Source organism: Oncorhynchus gorbuscha, linkage group LG12 (assembly GCF_021184085.1).
Source record: "Oncorhynchus gorbuscha isolate QuinsamMale2020 ecotype Even-year linkage group LG12, OgorEven_v1.0, whole genome shotgun sequence".
In the NCBI taxonomy this organism is placed as follows: Eukaryota; Metazoa; Chordata; class Actinopteri; order Salmoniformes; family Salmonidae; genus Oncorhynchus; species Oncorhynchus gorbuscha.
In genome coordinates this window covers 43360465-43381311 of record NC_060184.1, presented here as the reverse complement: position 1 = coordinate 43381311, position 20847 = coordinate 43360465, and the positions used below count along the sequence as shown (strand labels likewise).

The window sequence follows — 20847 nt, the reverse complement described above, 5'->3', positions numbered from 1 at the left end:
CGACTCTAATGATGATTTGAAAAAAGTCATTTGAAAGGCATGAGCTCTGCTTTGTTTTTTTGTGTGCAGGCTGTACACACTACATCAGTCACTCATTCACAATCTGACAAGCACTTGATAATGCCTAGAATTTCACTGCGGCATCCCCTTTTGTGTGGCCGTAATGCACTCTAAACAAATCCATGCCTTTTGCGTCCAGTGGCCGTTATGCCCTTCACCCTGAGTGCTTCTCGTTAGGCCAAATCAAGTAGTAGGCCTAACGAACAGCCAAAGCACTAGCCTAATTCAATCTACTATCCTCCATAGTACAAAAGTCAGCCTATTCTACTCTGTGTAAGAAATAAATATTCCCAACATGGTCTGGGACAGTTGTGGGATGCCAAATTAATACAACCACTTTAAGCTAAACAGATCAGAATGTTTAGCTTAAAATGTTGATAAACTATGAGGCTATTTCTTCACAATATAAGCGCAGCAATGCGCACATGGTAGTAGGCTATAAGCACTAATATTCCATTAGCGGAAAACACCATTATCAAAAGTGACCGCAAATGCAATTATGCATGTAATGCTTTTATTAGAAAGGTGCATTTTTATGGTGAAAATGATCTTCCCCAAACCTATGTATGCCAGTTAGGCTCTACACCCATTGTAAAGCGTATTAGTGTGCTTAATTTTATGAAGTTATTTGGCCAATTCAGTTGTGAAATGTAGGCCTATGGGCTATGCTACGTCAGGTGTGGGACTGTCATGTTTTGTCTTAGATTGTCTTGTCATTTTGCTTTTCCCTCTGTTCATTTTCCCCCTGCTGGTCTTTTTAGGTTCGTTCCCCTTTTTCTCTCTCCCTTCCTCTCTCTCTTCTCTCTATCGTTCCGTTCCTGCTCCCAGCTGTTCCTATTCCCCTAATCAATCATTTAGTCTTCCCACACCTGTTCCCGATCCTTTTCCCTGATTAGAGTCCCTATTTCTCTCCTTGTTTTCCGTTCCTGCCCTGTCGGATCCTTGTCTATTGTTCACCGTGCTGTGTCTATGTATCGCCCTGTCGTGTCGTGTTTCCCTCAGATGCTGCGTGGTGAGCAGGTGTCTGAGTCTGCTACGTTCAAGTGCCTTCCCGAGGCAACCTGCAGTTCTTGATCAAGTCTCCAGTCTGTTCTCGTCATTACGAGTAGAATTATGCCTTTTGATTGTAAAGTTACTTTACTGGATTAAAGACTCTGTTTTCGCCAAGTCGCTTTTGGGTCCTCATTCACCTGCATAACAGGGACTGTGATTCGAAAAAGTTGCCAAAAAAAAGGCATTGTTTCTTATGCTGGGCATCATTCACAAGTGATAATATATCATTCACAAGTGATAGGCTGACATTGTCACCCATCGGATTATTCTTGATTTAATCTTGTCTTTCCATATACTCAATAATATATGTGTGACATCTGTTTTGATTTAGAATGGACCATTATTATGCACCTGTATCGAAACACGGGCAGTGGAAAAAAATACATTTCATGGAGCTCCCGAGTGGCGCAACTGTCTAAGACACTGCATCTTAGTGCTAGAGGCATCACTATGAACACCCTGGTTCGATCCATGGCTGTATCATAACCGACTGGGATTGGGCGGTGCACAATTGGCCCAGGGCCATCTGGGTTTGGCTGGTGTAGACCATCATTGTAAATAAGAATTTGTTCTTAACTGACTTGCCTGGTTAAATGAAGGTTACATTTATAAATAAATCAAATCTTAAATAATGAATAGAGGACGCTTTTCCCTGTGGTTTATTTTCATGACAGCCAGGTACGCTTCCTGTTGTGAAGAGAAACAATGTGCTTAATGTTGAGAAATAAATATAGTAGGCCTAGCCTATAGAAAGCTGATGGGATCGTCTTTTTATTAGTGGCCATCACTCCCGCAATTGCATAGCCTATAGAAATGTTGTGCAATATGAGCTCATTGGCTCTCATGAAGTGTTTGATTAGAATTTCAAATACATTTGCATTTATATGAGAGTCATTAGTGCTGAGTACCAGGCAGTTAGTACGTTTGGTAGGCTTCTAATGACCATCAGCAGCATCAGAGCTGGGAGAAGCCTAAATACCGTGATTAAACAATCATGTGGAATTTGACTACCTTCATGACTCGTGACCACCGGTTTGGAGGTAATATGGTCACCGCAATAGCCCTAGTCATGTCTGGAGGACAGTCATGTCTGGCACCATCCCTATGGTGAAGCATGGTGGTGGCAGCATCACAGCTGTGCGGCAAAATAGCTGTGCCGCAACGCTCCCCATACAACCTGACAGAGCTTGAGAGGATCTGCACAGACGAATGTGAGAAACACCCCAAATACAGGCATGCTAAGCTTGTAGCATCATACCCAAGAAGACTTAAGGCTGTAATCGCTGCCAAAGTACTGAGTAAAGGATCTGAATACTTATGTAAATGTTATATTTCCGGTTATGTTTAATAAATTAGCAAAAACGTATAAAAATATAAAAATGTTTTTGCTCTGTCATTATGGGGTATAGTGTGTACATTGATGAGGGGGAAATATATGTATACATTTTAGAATAAGGCTGTAACCTAACAACATGTGGAAGAGGTCAAGGGTCTGAATACTTCCCGAAGGCACTGTATTTTGCAGAACAGTGATTACATATTTTTTGAAAATATTGAAAAGGTTCTTAAGGGTTAGCCATCAGACACTTAGTTGACAAGCCACTGACAGAGTTGACAATAGATACTCAAAACAGACATTTTTGCCTCTAAAGATAAAAGTTCAATTGAAACATTTATAAAATATAGACAATTATTAATTTGAAAATCCCTAATAAAAACATAACCATTCTATCAGATCTTTCAACACTCTGTCAGTTGATATTTTATGGAGTTGAAAAATCTTGCATTTTTCTTCTTTATTCAAATGATATACACAGTAGCAATTTAGTTTTTCTTCAGTTGCTTTAGGACTCCAAAACCTAATTAAATGTAACATACTTGAACCAAAATTAATATTCTATTTTAAATTATCTGGCAGTGTAACGATTTTCGTCTGGAGAAGGAGAAGAGGACCAAAACGCAGCGTGGGAAGTGTTCGTCATATTAAAAAAAAACTGAACACTACACAAAATGAAAACGAAACAGTTCTGTCCGGAAAACACAGACACAGAAAACAATCACCCACAACCAAAATGGGTAAAACAGGCTACCTAAACATGATTCTCAATCAGAGACAACGATCGACAGCTGCCTCTGATTGAGAACCATACCAAGCCTAACACAGAAATACAACATAGAAAAAAGAACATAGACTACCCACCCCAACTCACGCCCTGACCAAACTAACACAAAGACATAAAAAAGGAACTAAGGTCAGAACGTGACAGGCAGATAGTTGACAGTTTATGGTTGTGTCCATGGTGATTCCAATATTGTTTGTTAAAATCTTTCAAAAGTAGAGAATTTACAGACCATGAGGAATGTTGTTGCATTAATGAATTAATGGATAAGTCCTTATGGTATCCCTGACCCTGGTCACTCCTGATTCATTTAGGATTTTAGACAAATCTGATGGAATCAATCAAATTACCGGACATCTTTTAGGAATCAACATTTTGAGAGAAATATTATTTTAAGTCTTAGAGGCCTATTGCAAGAAACTACATACAATAATTTTTCACGACCCTACCAGGCCACACTGCTTCTTCTAACTGCTCGCTTAACCAGGAAGCCAGCCGCATCAATGTGTTGGAGGAAACACTGTACAACTGGTGATCGAAGTCAGCGTGCATGCGCCCGGCCCACCACAAGGAGTCGCTAGAGCGCGATGGGACAAGGACAGCCCAGCCGGCGAAACCCTCTCCTAACCCGGACGATGCTGCGCCGCCTGTCTCCAGGTCTGAAATTAATAATACTGAAAGTACTTTGAAAATTCCCAAAACAAAATGTTTTCCCTCATAAAATTCCCTTAAATGACATTTTAAGCTTGAATAATGCAACAAAATACATTAATTTCAACAATAAACAAACTTTCCCTGCCGGACAAGAAGCATGAGATGGAGTGAGTGGTGATGAGTGAGGGGAAGAGGGATAAATGGATGAGATGGAGGTCAGCTGCAAGCCACAATTCTACAATATAATCTAGATGCCCTCAATCTCACAAAGGATCATGGAACCTACCAGGTACAATGCTAAATATGTAAACACGGGCACCCTCATAGATATCATCCTGACCAACCTGCCCTCTAAATACACCTCTGCTGTCTTCAACCAGGATCTCAGTGACCACTGCCTCATTGCCTGCATCCGTAATGGGTCCACGGTCAAACGACCACCCCTCATCACTGTCAAACGCTCCCTAAAACACTTCAATGAGCAGGCCTTTCTAATTGACCTTGCCCAGATATCCTGGAAGGATATTGACCTCATTCCGCCAGTAGAGGATGCCTGATTATTCTTTAAAAGTGCTTTCCTCACCATCTTAAATAAACATGCCCCATTCAAAAAATGTAGAACTAAGAACAGATATAGCCCTTGGTTCACTCCAGACTTGACTGCCTTTGAAGATGGTTAAAATTGATGGGAAGATGGATGGAGCCAAATACAAGACCATTCTGGAAGAAAACCTGATGGAGTCTGCAAAAGACCTGAGACTGGGACAGAGATTTGTCTTCCAACAAGACAATGATCCAAAACATAAAGCAAAATCTACAATGGAATGGTTCAAAAATAAACATATCCAGGTGTTAGAATGGCCAAGTCAAAGTCCAGACCTGAATCCAATCGAGAATCTGTGGAAAGAACTGAAAACTGTTGTTCACAAATGCTCTCCATCCAACCTCACTGAGCTCGAGCTGTTTTGCAAGGAGGAATGGGAAAAAATGTCAGTCTCTCGATGTGCAAAACTGATAGAGACATACCCCAAGCGACTTACAGCTGTAATCGAGGCAAAAGGTGGCGCTACAAAGTATTAACTTAAGGGGGCTGAATAATTTTGCACGCCCAATTTTTCAGTTTTTGATTTGTTAAAAAGGTTTGAAATATCCAATAAATGTCGTTCCACTTCATGATTGTGTCCCACTTGTTTTTGATTCTTCACAAAAAAATACAGTTTTATATCTTTATGTTTGAAGCCTGAAATGTGGCAAAAGGTCGCAAAGTTCAAGGGGGCCGAATACTTTCGCAAGGCACTGTATATATTGTGTTTTCGCTGTAAAACATTTAAAAAATCAGACATGATGGGTAGATTAACAATATGTTTATCTTTCATTTGCTGTGTTGGACTTGTTAATGTGTGAAAGTTAAATATTTCTAAAGAATATTTTTGAATTCCCCACGCCACCTTTTCAGCTGAATGGGGGGGAGAACCCAATTTTTTTCAGAACCCAATTTAAGCTCTATTCTTGGCATGTAGGTTTCTCATTTATTGGTGGCGGAGAATGGGCAGGGTATATGCACATTAAATACTGTCTTATTTACTATAGTATAAAAAGTAGTGTTTTTGTCGACTAATGTTTTGCAGACATTTCTGTAGTATTTACTAGTGTTTTATGTGTGGAGAATACTGTAGTGTTTACTATGGTATACTACAATATACTAAACAATTACAATTACTACACAATCAAGGGATACTACTGGGTATAGTATTCTACAGTATACTATAGTTTACCACAGAATTCTATACTAAGCACTTTAATATTCTATAGTAAACTGTAGTATCCTTTTAGTTCAACTATAGTCTCTCTCTCTCTCTCTCTCTCTCTCTCTCTCTCTCTCTCTCTCTCTCTCTCTCTCTCTCTCTCTCTCTCTCTCTCTCTCTCTCTCTCTCTCTCTCTCAGGGTTGGCAGACGGAGGATCCTAATGATCACCAGCCTCTGCCAGTTTGTGTTTGGTGTAAGCGTGGCATTCACGGGAAACTACTACCTATTTATGGTCATCCGCTTCCTGCTCGCCATGGTAAGTGTGTGCGTGTAAGAGTTGTAAGAAAAGCCTAACTATCAACACATGTGGAGTGTAATGTAGTGTAAGGAATGCAGGATGACATTTTATGGGCAAATCCTATCTTGAGACATGCACTTTACTTTAAATTTCGGAATAATCTCCCATAAAATACAGTAATTGTATGCTGTATGCAAAAGTTGTGGGTTATTTATGCATATCTCAAGTTGGTGCTTCTACACCTACATTGCTTGCAGTTTGGGGTTTTAGGCTGGGTTTCTGTACAGCACTTTGAGACATCAGCTGATGTATGAAGGGCTATATAAATATATTTGATTTGATTTGATTTTGGTAGCAGTTATATACATTAGTTTGTATTCATCCAGTATTTGTATTTGTTAGTATTAGATTATTTGCCAGGTCATACTAGAGGCTATAAACTGTAAACTGCTTCCATACTAGGCTATTTGTGTGTCTCTCTCTCTCTCTCTCTCTCTCTCTCTCTCTCTCTCTCTCTCTCTCTCTCTCTCTCTTTACGTCTTAAATTTCTCTCTTCCACCTCTGCCCTGAGCAGAAGTCCTACAGTTGTTCCTTTTCACTAAGGTCAAATGTACGATACCCTCTGTAAGTATTGGGAGAGTGAAGCATTTTTTCTTCTTTTAGCTCTAAACTTCAATATTTGGATTTTAAATCAACAATGACTATGAGGTTAATGATGGTTGGCAAACTCTCACCATTACAATAACAGGTGGGTGCCAAAAAATGTACTCAGTATTGAAGGTCCCCAAGAACATAGCGGCCTCCATCATTCTTAAATGGAAGAAGTTTGGAAACACCAAGACTCTTTCTAGAGCTGGTCGCATGGCCAAACTGAGCAATCAGGGGAGAAGGGCGTTGGTCAGGGAGGTGACAAAGAACCCAATGGTCACTCTGACATGGCTCCAGAGTTAGTCTGTGGAGATGGTAGAATCTTCCAGAAAGACAACCATCTCTGCAGCACTCCACCAATCAGGCCTTTATGGCAGAGTGGCTAGACGGAAGCCACTCCTCAGTAAAAGACACATGACAGCCCACTTGGAGTTCTGAATACTCTCCAAATGCACTTTACATAAGGTTGCAGCTTCTAAGGTGCAGGGTTGAGTAACCGGGTGGTAGCCGGCTAGTGACACTGACTAAGTTCAGGGCAGGGTACTGGGTGGAGGCCGGCTAGTGAAGGCTATTAACCATCTGCATAGTTTCCTAGGAACGCGAAGCGAGGCGTCCATCTCTGTCGGCGCTGGAAGTCCTTGACCTTGAGATAAAGCTGTATTTCAGTCTTTCTGTCCCAGCTTTGATACACCTGTACTGACCTTGCGTTCTGGATGATATCAGGGTGAACAGGCCGTGGAGCGGGTGGTTGATGTCCTTAATGATATTTTTGGCCTTCCTGTGAACTGCCTCTCTATGGGCCAGCCCTGTCAGTAGAGGGTGTGGCTTATGTTTAAAGAATAGCTGAGGAAGAGATGACCATCGGCAGGATAGCTCATGGAAGTGCTACATGTAAGATGGTTTAAAGTACCTTCCTTGAAAACAAAAATCATAACCAAAATAAAATGTCCTGGCTATGTGACTGCATGTGTAAAGGTCTGTGAACTGTATGAGTGTCTTCGTCTCTCCATCTGGATGCAAAGCAGTCAGCCTTAGAGAATGTTGATATGGCTAGCCTAGGCTAGTATCTGGGTAATTCTCTGAAGATAAGGTTTGATCTACAGTATATTCTAACCACAGTCTGCTCTCACGGTCCATTTACTAAATCCAGGATAAGTAGATAAGATATATGAGACTTGTTTTCAGGCCTTAGATTAACTTTCTGCATCAACAGTAATGCGAGGTGTGTGTGTGTGTGTGTGTGTGTGTGTGTGTGTGTGTGTGTGTGTGTGTGTGTGTGTGTGTGTGTGTGTGTGTGTGTGTGTGTGTGTGTGTGTGTGTGTGTGTGTGTGTGTGTGTGTGTGTGTGTGATCAGCATTTGAAGCTCTAGCCTTACGTTGTGTCCCCCTTTTTGATCTAATTGTAATGTTCCCTCCCTCTCTCTCGGTAGGTGTCCAGCGGCTACCTTGTGGTGGTGTTTGTGTACGTGACCGAGTTCACCGGCAACAAGGTACGCACGTGGACCTCCATGCACGTGCACGCCGCCTTCGCGGCAGGCGTCATGATGGTGGCGATCACGGGCTACCTAGTGCGTACCTGGTGGATCTACCAAATCATCCTCTCCACCTGCACCTCGCCCTTTCTCTTCTTCTGCTGGAAGTTTCCAGAGACACCCTTCTACCTGATGGCTAAGGGGAGGCTCCAGGAGACCCAGGTCCTGTTGGATTCCATAGCCCGCTTCAACGGCCTGGAGCCTGGCCGCCTGAGGGCCGAGGACCTCCTGGAACCCATGGAGGCTCTGCTGGAGAAGGAGGTGGTACCGGGAAGAGCCCAGCCAGTGGAGCCCGAGAGAAAGCTGAGCATCCTGGACCTGTTTGGGACATGGAGGATGACCTGGAGGACAGTGACAGTGTGGGCAGTGTGGTTCATTGGCAGCTTGGGCTACTACGTCTTCTCCCTGGGCTCGGTCAACCTGGGTGGCAACCAATACATCAACCTCTTCCTGGCTGGTGAGAGGGGGATGGGGGTTGGTTTGTGTGTGCATGTGTACTGTATTTACTATGGGTATGTGTGTTTATTGTAGACAATTGGTCTCAGAGCATTTAGCATTATTCTGACACTCCATTTAGTATGATACATTTGTGTATATAGTGTATGTGGACACACGTTCGAATTAGTGGATTTGGCTATTCCAGCCACACCCGTTGCTGACAGGTGTGTGAAATCGAGCACACCGCCATGCAATCTCCACAGACAAACACTGGCAGTAAAATGGCCTTACTGAAGAACTCAGTGACTTTCAACGTCGCACCTTCATAGGATGCCTAGGCCCCTCAGTTTCAGTGAAGGGAAATCTTAACGCTACAGCAGACATCTGCTAAATATGTGTACGTGACCAATAAAATTTGATTTGAATTTATTTTACGATGACATTCTAGATGATTCTGTGCTTCCAACTTTGTGGGTACAGTTTGGGGAAAGCCCTTTCCTGGTTCACCATGAGAATGCCCCCATGCACAAAGCAAGGTCCATACAGAAATAGTTTGGTGAGATGGAAGAACTTGACTGCCCTGCACAGAGCCCTAACCTCAACCCCACCGAGGGGGTAGCTTTAATAGGGCAGATTGTAGCTTCCATCAATGTAATTGTTTGTATAATTTTCAATCCCCCCATAGGGTGTGTGTGTGTAATATTTCTTTCCCCTTCCCCTACCTCTCCTAATTGAAGTCATGCGTCCTCCGAAACATGACCTGCCAAAAAGCACTTTTTAACACAGAAGCACCAATGTATCGGAGGAAACACCATTCAACTGATGAACAAGGTCAGCCTGCAGACGCCACAAGGAGTCGCTAGAGTGAGGTGAGCCAAGCATCACTGAGTCACCTCTTCACTGTTGACATTGAGACACCCGCCCGCTTAACCCGAAAACCAGCTGCACGAAACACAATTCAACTGGCGACCAACGTTAGCCTGCAGGAACCCAGCCCACCACAAGAGAGCGATAAGCCAAGCAAACAACACTGGGAAAATTGTGCACCACCCTATGGTAATCCCGGTCACAGGCGGGTGTGACACAGCCAGGATCGAACCCGGGTCTGTAGTAACATGTCAAGCACTGCTATGCAGTGTGCTTAGACCGCTGCGCCACTCAGGAGGCCCCTTAAATGTGACTTTCATATGACTGACGGCTTTAGTGAGAGGTCTAATGATTGAATAATTTCTGCCATCCATCAAACACCTTTGGATTTAATTGGAACACAGACTGCGAGCCAGGACTATCGCACAATAATAGTGCCCGATCTCACTAATGCTCTTGTGGAACCAAATCCCCTGGGTTACAGGTTGCTGGTTACAATTTGAACAGGTAACTAGTAACTAATGGATTACATTTAGAAAGTAACCTACCCAAACCTAAGGCAAAAACAAAAGGACAGTGGTTGGTCGGGGAAGATGGGTTGGCATATAATGGGAACGTCTAGCACCCCAAAAGTTTTGGGTTCGAATGTCATCACGGACAACTTTACCATATTAGCTACTTTTCAACTACTTTTTTGGATGATCTAATTTATCATATGTCTTGGAGGACGTATACAGGGTTCAAAAGGTTACTTTCTAAATGTAATCCGTTAGTTACTAACGTTTGGATGAATGAGGTGACCAAATAAACTGCCTGTTACTCAGGCCCAGAAGCTAGGGTATGCATAACTTTAGATTGGATCTGAAACACTCTAAAGTTTCCAAAACTGTTAAAATAATGTCTGTGAGTATAACATAATTTATATGGCAGGCGAAAACCCGAGGAAAATCCATCCAGAACCTTTTTCTTTTCAGCTCACCTGATTACAATGGCTGGGAATGGGAATATAAAAGGAAGGCCGCCCAGATTGTAGATACTCTGGCAAGTTTTTTGAAAAATTAGCTAGAATTTGTAGTTTTTCTAAGTGGCTCCCATTTTGGCTGTAGTGTTTATAGCGCGTTCCGGAGAGGGTACGTACTTCGTTATTTATCTCCGGTAATGGTCTCCGGTATTCTCCGTCTTAATTGTTATAGTTTATTTACATAATAGGGTACCTGAGGATTGATTAGGAACGTTGTTTGACTTGTTTAGAAGAAGTTTATTGGTAACTGATGGGATTCATTTTGTATGCATTTTGAACGAGGGAAACCGGTGGATTACTGAGTCAAGCGCGCCATTGAAACTTACATTTTGGAATATAAAGAAGGACTTTATCAAACAAAATGACCATTTGTTATGTAGCTGAGACCCTTGTGATTGCAACCAGATGAAGATCGTCAAAGGTAAGTGATTTATTTCATCGCTATTTCTGACTTTCGTGATGCATCTGCTTGGTTGGAAAATGTATGTAATGCTTTTGTGTGCTGGGCGCTGTCCTCAGATAATCGCATGGTGTGCTTTCGCCGTAAAGCCTTTTTGAAATTTGACAACGTGGCTGGATTAACAAGAAGTTAAGCTTTTAAATGATGTATGACAATTGTATTTTCATGAATGTTTAATATTACGATTTTTGTCATTTGAATTTGGCGCTCTGAAATTTCACCTGATTATGTTGAGGTGGGACGGTAGTGTCCCAATGATCCGTAAGAAGGTATTATCTGTCAAATTGTAGTCGGTAATGTAATTTTGATTACCCAAACTCAGTAACGTAATCTGATTACTTTCTTTAACTTTTAGATTACTTTTCCCTTGAGGCATTAGAAGAAGACAAAAATTAATATTACCAATTGAACGACATCTATTGCAGACTAAATCAATGTTAGAGTTTACATAGCTGGCCATAAATGGATGATGCATTTTACTTTATAGGTTGGTAATGTAGGCTTCTTCTAACCCATATGATAGCTTGGGTGTTTAAGTCTATCAAAAGTGTGTTGGGTTTGAGCATGTGTCTGTTAGGCCTATGGAAAAATTTGATTGAGCAATAAAAGCCCCACTCGTGGTCTTAAATTAAAACTGGTTTTTGACAGTATGGAGCACAATACCACAGAGGAGTTTGGAAGGGAGGAACTCCATCAAAATTGTATTCCATAGGTTGAGATCCGCACTATGCAGCTGTTGTAAGTATGCATTTTTCACTGGCATCCGTTGTTCGCAAAAACAATGATTGATAGACAGCTTAAACGTAGTACACCAATACAATACAGAACCATAGGCTAAATAAATGGGGCTTATAAGCAGACAATGGAAAGCTCTTACAATATTTGATGATGACATTTCTCTAAAACAGGCTACAGGGTAAATACCTGTATGCACCACCAAGTCAGAACAGTAGGCTAAGTTATGATGGGAAAAGGGAACAAATTATTAGGGTGAGGTACATGGGCTACTAACAGCTTACTACACAACATACACTTAGTATTACTTTCTTAGCTACAGTATACATATCTCCCTGGCATATTACATCATTTACGGTGCAGCATACAAGACATTTTTGGACTCACCTTGTTGTGCTGTGTTCACTTGAACAGGAAGGTTGGCGGGGGTCCTTCTTGTAGGCTCTAGAAAGAGGCCCAAAATCCTGACTTGGAATTCCGAGTTGGATCACCGTTCAAATTGATTTTCCGTAATTTCCCAGTCGGAGTTATTTTTATCCGAGTTCCCAGTTGCCTTGAACCCACTGACGTCTGTGATTTCCCAGTTCAGAGTTTCCAGTTGTTTTGAACGTGGCAGAAGTCATGCTGGATTGACAGCATGGCCAATGTATTCAAATGCATTACTCCCTTTTGCTTGATATTGAATTGGTAGTTACGATCTTGTTTCATCATTGGAACTACCCTACGAACTCGACGAAGGTCGAGAGCCAAGCCGCACTGCTTCTTGACACACTGCTCACTTAACCAGGAAGCCAGCCACACCAATGTGTCTGAGGAAACACTGTCGAACTGACGACCGTAGTCGTTCGACCAGCCCGTCAGAACGAGTCGCTAGAGCACAAGGAGACATGGACATCCCGGTTGGCCAAACCCTCCCCTAACTCAGACGACGCTGGGCCAATATGTGCGCCATCCCATGGGTCTCCCAGTCACGGCCGGCTGTGACAGCCTGGGATCGAACCCTGGGCTGCGTTGGCGCTTTAGCACTCATTGTTGAATTTCCAACTTGTTGTGTAATGTTTATGTTCAATGGCCGATGAGCACCGATACGTTTTATCTATAACTTCTCTTTATATGATAAGGATTTGCCAGTAAATTACCGACTTAATGCATGATCATGACTGCTTGTCTAGATTGCTATCTAAGATTTTGAAAGTATGATGTTGACATGATCAGTTCAATCAAAGCTAGGGTAGATATAACATGATTTGACGTCATTTTATATTTTGGCCAATGACCTTGAGACTTCATGTAAGGGCACTTCTAATGTAAGTCTATGGCAGCACCCAAGGGGATTGAATTTTCGAGCTCTACCCATAGACTTTGAGGTGACGTAGTGTCCCCATGACCGACAGAAAACTGAGCCAATCACGGCACAACTAGGGAACATTACCAACCCCTACGCTTCGTATTTTCCACTGGCTGTCCCACCACCACAGAAAGCATTGAGCTAGGCTGTAACACCTACATTTTGGAGCTGCCTTACTCAAGAAAGCGAAAAAGAGACCATGTTTGTATGCTGCTTTATTAACTCAATTACTATTTTTTTTACATTGTTTGCAAACTGATATGTGACACGTATTAACCTGTTGCGACGAGCAATCCCGTATCCGGGATCGTAATTATAGCCTCAAGCTCATTACCATAACGCAACATTAACTATTCATGAAAATCGCAAATGAAATAAATATATTGGCTCTCAAGCTTAGCCTTTTGTTAACAACACTGTCATCTCAGATTTTCAAAATATGCTTTTCAACCATAGCAAAACAAGCATTTGTGTAAGAGTATTGATAGCTAGCATAGCATTAAGCCTAGCATTCAGCAGGCAACATTTTCACAAAAACAAGAAAAGCATTCAAATAAAATAATTTACCTTTGAAGAACTTCGGATGTTTTCAATGAGGAGACTCTCAGTTAGATAGCAAATGTTCAGTTTTTCCAAAAAGATTATTTGTGTAGGAGAAATCGCTCCGTTTTGTTCATCACGTTTGGCTGAGAAAACCCCCCGAAAATTCAGTCATCAAAACGGCAAACTTTTTTCCAAATTAACTCCATAATATTGACAGAAACATGGCAAATGTTGTTTAGAATCAATCCTCAAGGTGTTTTTCACATATTTATTCGATGATAAGTCATTCGTGGCAGTTTGGTTTCTCCTCTGAATCACATGGAAAATTACATGCAGCTGGAGATTACACACCAATTTCGACGGAGGACACCAGGCGGACACCTGGTAAATGTAGTCTCTTATGGTCAATCTTCCAATGATATGCCTACAAATACGTCACAATGCTGCAGACACCTTGGGGAAACGACAGAAAGTGTAGGCTCGTTCCTGGCGCATTCACAGCCATATAAGGAGACATTGGAACACAGCGCCTCAAATCTGGCTCATTTCCTGTTTGAAGTTTCATCTTGGTTTCACCTGTAGCATTAGTTCTGTGGCACTCACAGACAATATCTTTGCAATTTTGGAAACGTCATAGTGTTTTCTTTCCAAAGCTGTCAATTATATGCATAGTCGAGCATCTTTTCGTGACAAAATATCTTGTTTAAAACGGGAACGTTTTTCATCCAAAAATTAAATACTGCCCCCAGAGATTCAAAAGGTTAATGCCAAAATAACAAGCAAAACATGAATACTTTTTTGAGAGTTGCCTGGATGTGACAACCATCCATTTATTTTGCGACGGTCCCTGCACACAGTAGAAGCAACATGGTATTTTTTTACCTCTTTTGTACTGACATTTTCAGGAAGGGGTTTACAAGAGGAACCTGGAAGTACTTCGAAGCCAGTCAGGGCAAAGGTGCCCCAGTTGGTGTGGGTGGCACATTGAAGAGGAGGGCCGACTTGTCAGCCAAGGAGTTGATATCCCCATGGCATTGTCCCTGTATCAAGCTCTGAGTGAGGGACAATCACAGGTGAAATTGTTTTACATTCAGGAGCAAGCTATGGAGGATGCAGTGAAATAAATGCTAGCTGACCTTCCAGCCGTACCGTCCACAATGAGGCTCCACCTGGGAAAATTCTCTACCGCGACGTCAGCTGCATGCGTTCTGCAACAAAGAATCTGGTGTGATTGCCAAAAAACAAAGTGCTTCAACTTTAATCCCACAGATGACTAGACAGAAGACCACACAGAAGACCCCATACACAGCACACCAGAACAAGTGTAGTGGGGATATGGTGTGCCCTGGTGTGCGACCACACCATCTACCCAGGGATCAAACCAAGAGGTGAAAAAGACCCTCTGCCAGGTGAAATGTATGCATAGAGTGGGTGAACCGTCCTTCAACGGCCGGAAAAAACGATCTCCTTTGGTATCACTTTGACGATGTGCCGACCCTCATTCCTGACCCCACATGGCCATCGCAAATGAGGAATGGCATACTCTGGCCAGCCACTAAAAATCTGAACATTATAACGTCAGCTTTCTATAATATTGATCAGTTCATGACTATTTTTGATATGCTCTTTCATTTTAATGCCAGGTTGTCTGACTACTGTAAAATGACTATTTTTTATGTTTGTCCATTGAATATTTGATCAGATCCAGCTTGTGGTCTTGTTGACATGTTTATTTTTACATCATTCCTACCCATCCTGTTGATCCTAATTCGAAAATATATATAAAATATTATTAAACAACATTCCCGTGGTCCTGTAAATTTGTCACATTTTATTTGATGGTTTTTTGATGGTTTATGATGGTTTATTACCTGTTTATTACCTGTTTTTCTTAAATACATAACAGAAAACGATAAAGGGTTCATTTTTTAAAAGTGTTGATGCCTAAATTGTCCTCAAAATTCTGGTATGACCCACTTACCAACAATGCAGTTTTGAGAAAAATATAATACAAATAAAACAAATAATTAAAGAGCAGCAATAAATTAACAATAGTGAGGCTATATACAGGGGGTACCTGTACAGAGTCAATGTGCGGGGGCACTGGTTAGTTGAGGTAATTGAGGTAGTACGTAGAGTTATTAAAGTGACTCTGCATTGATAATTGATAACAGAGTAGGAGCAGCGTAAAAGACGGGGGAACAATGCAAATTGTCCGGGTAGCCATTTGATTAGATGTTCATGAGTCTTATGGCTTGGGGTTAGAAGCTGTTTAGAAGCCTCTTGGACCTAGACCTGGCGCTCCGGTACCGCTTACCGTGTGGTAGCAGAGAGAGCGGTCTTCGACTAGCGTGGCTAGAGTCTTTGACAGGTTTTAGGGCTTTCCTCTGACACCACCTGGTATAGAGGTCCTGGATGGCAGGAAGCTTGGCCCCAGCAATGTACTGAGCAGTACGCACTACCCTCTGTAGTGCCTTGCGGTCAGAGGCCGAGAAATTGCCATACCAGGCAGTGATGCAACCAGTCAGGATGCTCTCGATGTTGCAGCTGTAGAACCTTTTGAGGATCTCAGGACCCATGCCAAATCTTTTTAGTTTCCGGAGGGAGAATAGGCTATGTTGTGCCCTCTTCACAACTGTCTTGGTGTGTTTGGACCATTCTAGTTTGTTGTTGATGTGGACACCAAGGAATTTGAAGCTCTCAACCTGCTCCACTACAGCCCCGTTGATGAGAACGGGGGCGTGCTCAGTCCTCCTTTTCCTGTAGTCCACAATCATCTCCTTATTCTTGGTTACGCCACCCGGCCAGGTCTCTGACCTCCTCCCTATAGACTGTCTCGTCATTGTCGGTGATCAGGCCTACCACTGTTGTGTCGTCTGCAAACTTAATGATGGTGTTGGAGTTGTGCCTGGCCATGCAGTCATGGGTGAACAGGGAGTACAGGAGGGGACTAAGCACGCACCCCTGTGGAGCTCCAGCGTTGAGGATCAGCATGGCAGATGTGCTGCTACCTACCCTCACCACCTGGGGTGGCTCGTCAGGAAGTCCAGGATCCAGTTGTAGAGGGAGGTGTTTAGTCCCAGGATCCTTAGCTTGGTGATGAGCTTTGAGGGTACTATGGTGTTGAACGCTGAGCTGTAGTCAATGAATAGCATTCTCACATAAGTGTTTCTTATTTACTTTTCTGCTCTTTTGCACACCAGTATCTCTACCTGCACATGACCTTCTGATCATTTATCACTCCAGTGTTAATCTGCTAAATTGTAATTATTCGAGGGCACAACATAGCCTATTCCTACCTCCTCATGCCTTTTGCACACAATGTATATAGACTCTTTTACAAAATTGTGTTATTGACTTGTTTATTGTTTACTCCATGTGTAACTCTGTGTTGCTGTCTGTTCACACTGCTATGCTTTATCTTGGCCAGGTCGCAGTTGTAAATGAGAACTTGTTCTCAACTAGCCTACCTTGTTAAATAAAGGGGAAAAAATATAAATAAATAAATAACAGCCACAGCTGGCCCAGTACCAGATGTCACCACACATAATGTCCCCATGCCAGCAATGCCTGCTGCCTTGCCCTGACATGTTCTGTGATTGGCTGTTTCTAGGTGCAGTGGAGTTCCCTTCCTACCTGATTGGTTGTTATGCGATGGACCGGGTGGGCAGGAGGAGGACATGTGCCCCAGCTCTGCTGCTGGCTGGAACAGCCTGCATGCTCATCATTGTGGTGCCAAATGTATGTACAAACAGTCACGTATGTTTGTGTGTGAGCTAAAAAACGAAATCAAAGGATATGATCCACCCAGAAAACATGATCCCATTGGCCCAATGTGGGCAAGATGTACAGGGGATAGCAAGCACAAAGCCTACACTAAGCCCACAGCAACCAAACACAGGTTAGCCTACACCAGTCCAACATAGGCTAGCTGACACCAGCCCAACTTGGGCCAGGCCACACCAAGCCCTGCACAGGCTAACCCACACTAAGCCCAGCTACTTCATAATGTAGAGGCAGAGGCTCATTACAATATTTTGGGCCGTGGTTTGCATATACACCAATTCATGTTGTTAAGCTAAAAAAGATTACAATATAAATTGCTGACATCATACAAACCATTGAGAGTTCGGAACTTTAAAGCCAAATATCTGAATAATATTTTTTCAGATAGAACCTTCTAGTTTAAAGTTCACAAATTATATTTGTTCAACCATTACTGAGAGTGTTGTTCCAGTTAAAATGTTCTGATGTGTGGAATCACAATCTTTTTGTTACGCATATTACCAATGATAAAGTCTGTAAAATTACTTAGATAACTGCATGTGACATATGAGAAACATTTAAGTTTCTCTGGCTTCTAATATGTACTCGATATTTTATTTCTGATGCTCCGTACCCATGACTGCGTAAATTCTCTAAGTATCTCACAGGGAATTTGTGACTTTGCATGTCAAAATCCTTTTAGATACATACCTGAAGTTAAATGCCAAAATATGATATATTCCAATGTCACTGAGCAAGAAAGAAACAACCAAAAAAATAGCCACTCCAATATTAAAACATGATTTTGTCATGAGTTCAGTACCATTTGCTTGATTTTTGAAGACCCACGAATATGGTGTATCAAATTTAGCTGGCTATTGTTAGCATGCTAGCAACTAGTCAGCATAGGCTGCTACACGATAATCAGCTCACGTTAGCTAGCTAGCTAGCATTAGCTAGCCCACCTAGCTAGCTGCAGTCCAATGGGAACCGATGCAACCTTGCTGGCTACGTCGCTAGCTAGATGACCATTGGTGAAAGTGAGGTCCCTATGAGATTCAAGCCTTTAATAAGTGCCATGTAGGAATAGCAACAAAAAAATACTGGTTGATGATCTAGCTAAGTTAGCTATGACAGTTACCAGTGTGCATGCACAAATGCATGACAACACATTGTATCAAAGATAAGAAGGCATGCAGAATGGACTGTATCTTTAGGACTGGACTGCCCCGTCTCAAGTAGCTAGCTAACCAAGGGTTACACAATGCTGGTACACAGATGCATAGCTCATATAATTATATTTTTTTATAGTCCATGACAATATGTGTTGCAAAGAAAATACCTGCATCAAATATATCTCATTGCTTTGTATGCTAGTGCAAACAAATCTCTAGGTGTGTTTTTTTTGCATAGAAAAGGTGAAGGGGGACACATTTATGATAGCTTGTGTGACCGACAATGAAAACCTCAGAGACTACAAGATGTCCTCGTATACCCATATGTGACCGACCAGCTCGATTCGGTCTTATGCAGCAACATTTGAGTAGAAAAGTAGAGACTCAGAGATAGAAAATGCTATATCATACATTGCAGTTGCGGAACAATGGGAAAGTAATTCTGCTTTGAAAGTTGATTAACTTGGAATCTCACCTTTGAGAAATGGCGTTTGAATGTTTTGGTACACCTACTGGAGAGCCCTTCTTTGTCTACACCCATTCAGCATCGTTCACAACCTCTTAAGCTTTAGGTCTACAGTATCCTCAACAGCACTCTATAGGGTAGCACCATGGTGTAGCCGGAGGACAGCTGGCTTCCGTAGTCTTCTGGGTACATTGACTTCAATACAAAACCTAGGAGGCTCATGGTTCTCACCCCCTTCTATAGACTTACACAGCAATTATGACAACTTCCGGAGGACGTCCTCCAGCCTATCAGAGCTCCTGCAGCATGAACTGACATGTTGTCCACCCAATCAAAGGATCAGAGAAGAAATCTAGAACTGAAAGCATAAGCTACAGCTACCTATCATTGCAGTGTATAGCATGTGGTGAGTTGTTGACTCAAAGAGAGAGAAAGACAATATTTGAACAGTTTTGAACAAATGAATGTCTTCCAAAATGGAGACGCAGGAGAAATAGAGTGTATTTTTTTCAGTCTCACTTTCTTATCTTGCAATTGCAGCTAGCTGATTTAGCCTACTGAAACACCTTGCTCTAACAGACGGATGCTATGTTAAATAGCTGACTATGACTTTCCAACACAACACTGGAACTCTTCCAAGTCAAGGTAAGCTTTTGGTATTACTAAGTTATTGCCACCTGGGCCCGCCGGTGTAAATGTTTACTCACTACACACTAACGTTACTGTATGATTGTAACGGGTTTACTAACGCGTTAGTTTGAGTTAGCTACGTTGACTATGGCTTTACTTTAGCTAATATGGTGCCAACGATGTAGGCTGTTTGTAGAGGTTTGGCTTGGAAAGTTTTTTTCACCTGGTCACATCCAGCAGATTTTTTCCACATGTGAAGGGAAGAGAAGGAATGCAAAGTGGCTGTTATGAGAGAGAACTCTGTTTACACCTGATCATAGGTGTATTCATGCTGCCGATTATGTTGAAAAACGTTTCTTAAACGGAAGGAAACTGTCATGCAGGTGAAAGAGGACCCAAAAGCGACTTAACAGAAACAGAGTTTATTCAAGTCCAAACAGAAAACGACAAATCCTGAATCCTTAACAGGAAATGTCCAAACAGGGAATAACAGAAATCCTCTAGTCTGTAGAGGGGAATAACAGGAGAAGCGGCCACAGACTGCAGGTCGCTTCGGGTAGGCGCAGGCCGTAGCTGACAGAGACACCTGCTCACACGCAGCATCTGATGAAGGCAAAAACACGACAGGACAGGGCGATACACAATCACAGCACGGTGAATTCTAAACAAGGAACCGACAGGACAGGAACGGAACACAAAGGAAGAAATAGGGACTCTAATCAGGGGAAAGGATCGGGAACAGGTGTGGGAAGACTAAATGATGATTAGGGGAATAGGAACAGCTGGGAGCAGGAACGGAACGATAGAGAGAAGAGAGAGCGAGAGAGTGAGAGAGGGAGGGGGAGAGAGAGGGATAGAAAGAGGGAAAGAACCTAATAAGACCAGCAGAGGGAAACGAATAGAATGGGGAGCACAGGGACAAGACATGATAATAAATGACAAACATGACAGTACCCCCCACTCACCGAGCGCCTCCTGGCGCACTCGAGGAGGAATCCTGGCGGCAACGGAGGAAATCATCGATGAGTGAACGGTCCAGCACGTCCCGAGACGGAACCCAACTCCTCTCCTCAGGACCGTAACCCTCCCAATCCACTAAGTATTGGTGACCCCGTCCCCGAGAACGCATGTCCATGATCTTATGTACCTTGTAAATAGGTGCGCTCTCGACAAGGACGGGAGGGGGGAGGGAAGACGAACGGGGGTGCGAAGAAAGGGCTTAACACAGGAGACATGGAAGACAGGATGGACGCGACGAAGATGTCGCGGAAGAAGCAGTCGCACAGCGA

General features: G+C 42.6%; 1 protein-coding gene across 1 annotated transcript in view; it reads left to right on the top strand.

Moving 5' to 3' along the window:
• Positions 1–20847, top strand: part of slc22a16 (solute carrier family 22 member 16) — a 54419-nt gene that overhangs the window by 16085 nt on the left and 17487 nt on the right. The window contains exons 3-5 of the mRNA XM_046292162.1: positions 5832–5949; positions 8009–8567; positions 17136–17263. Coding sequence (XP_046148118.1) covers positions 5832–5949; positions 8009–8567; positions 17136–17263 — 805 coding nt within the window. The remainder of the gene's footprint in view (positions 1–5831; positions 5950–8008; positions 8568–17135; positions 17264–20847) is intronic.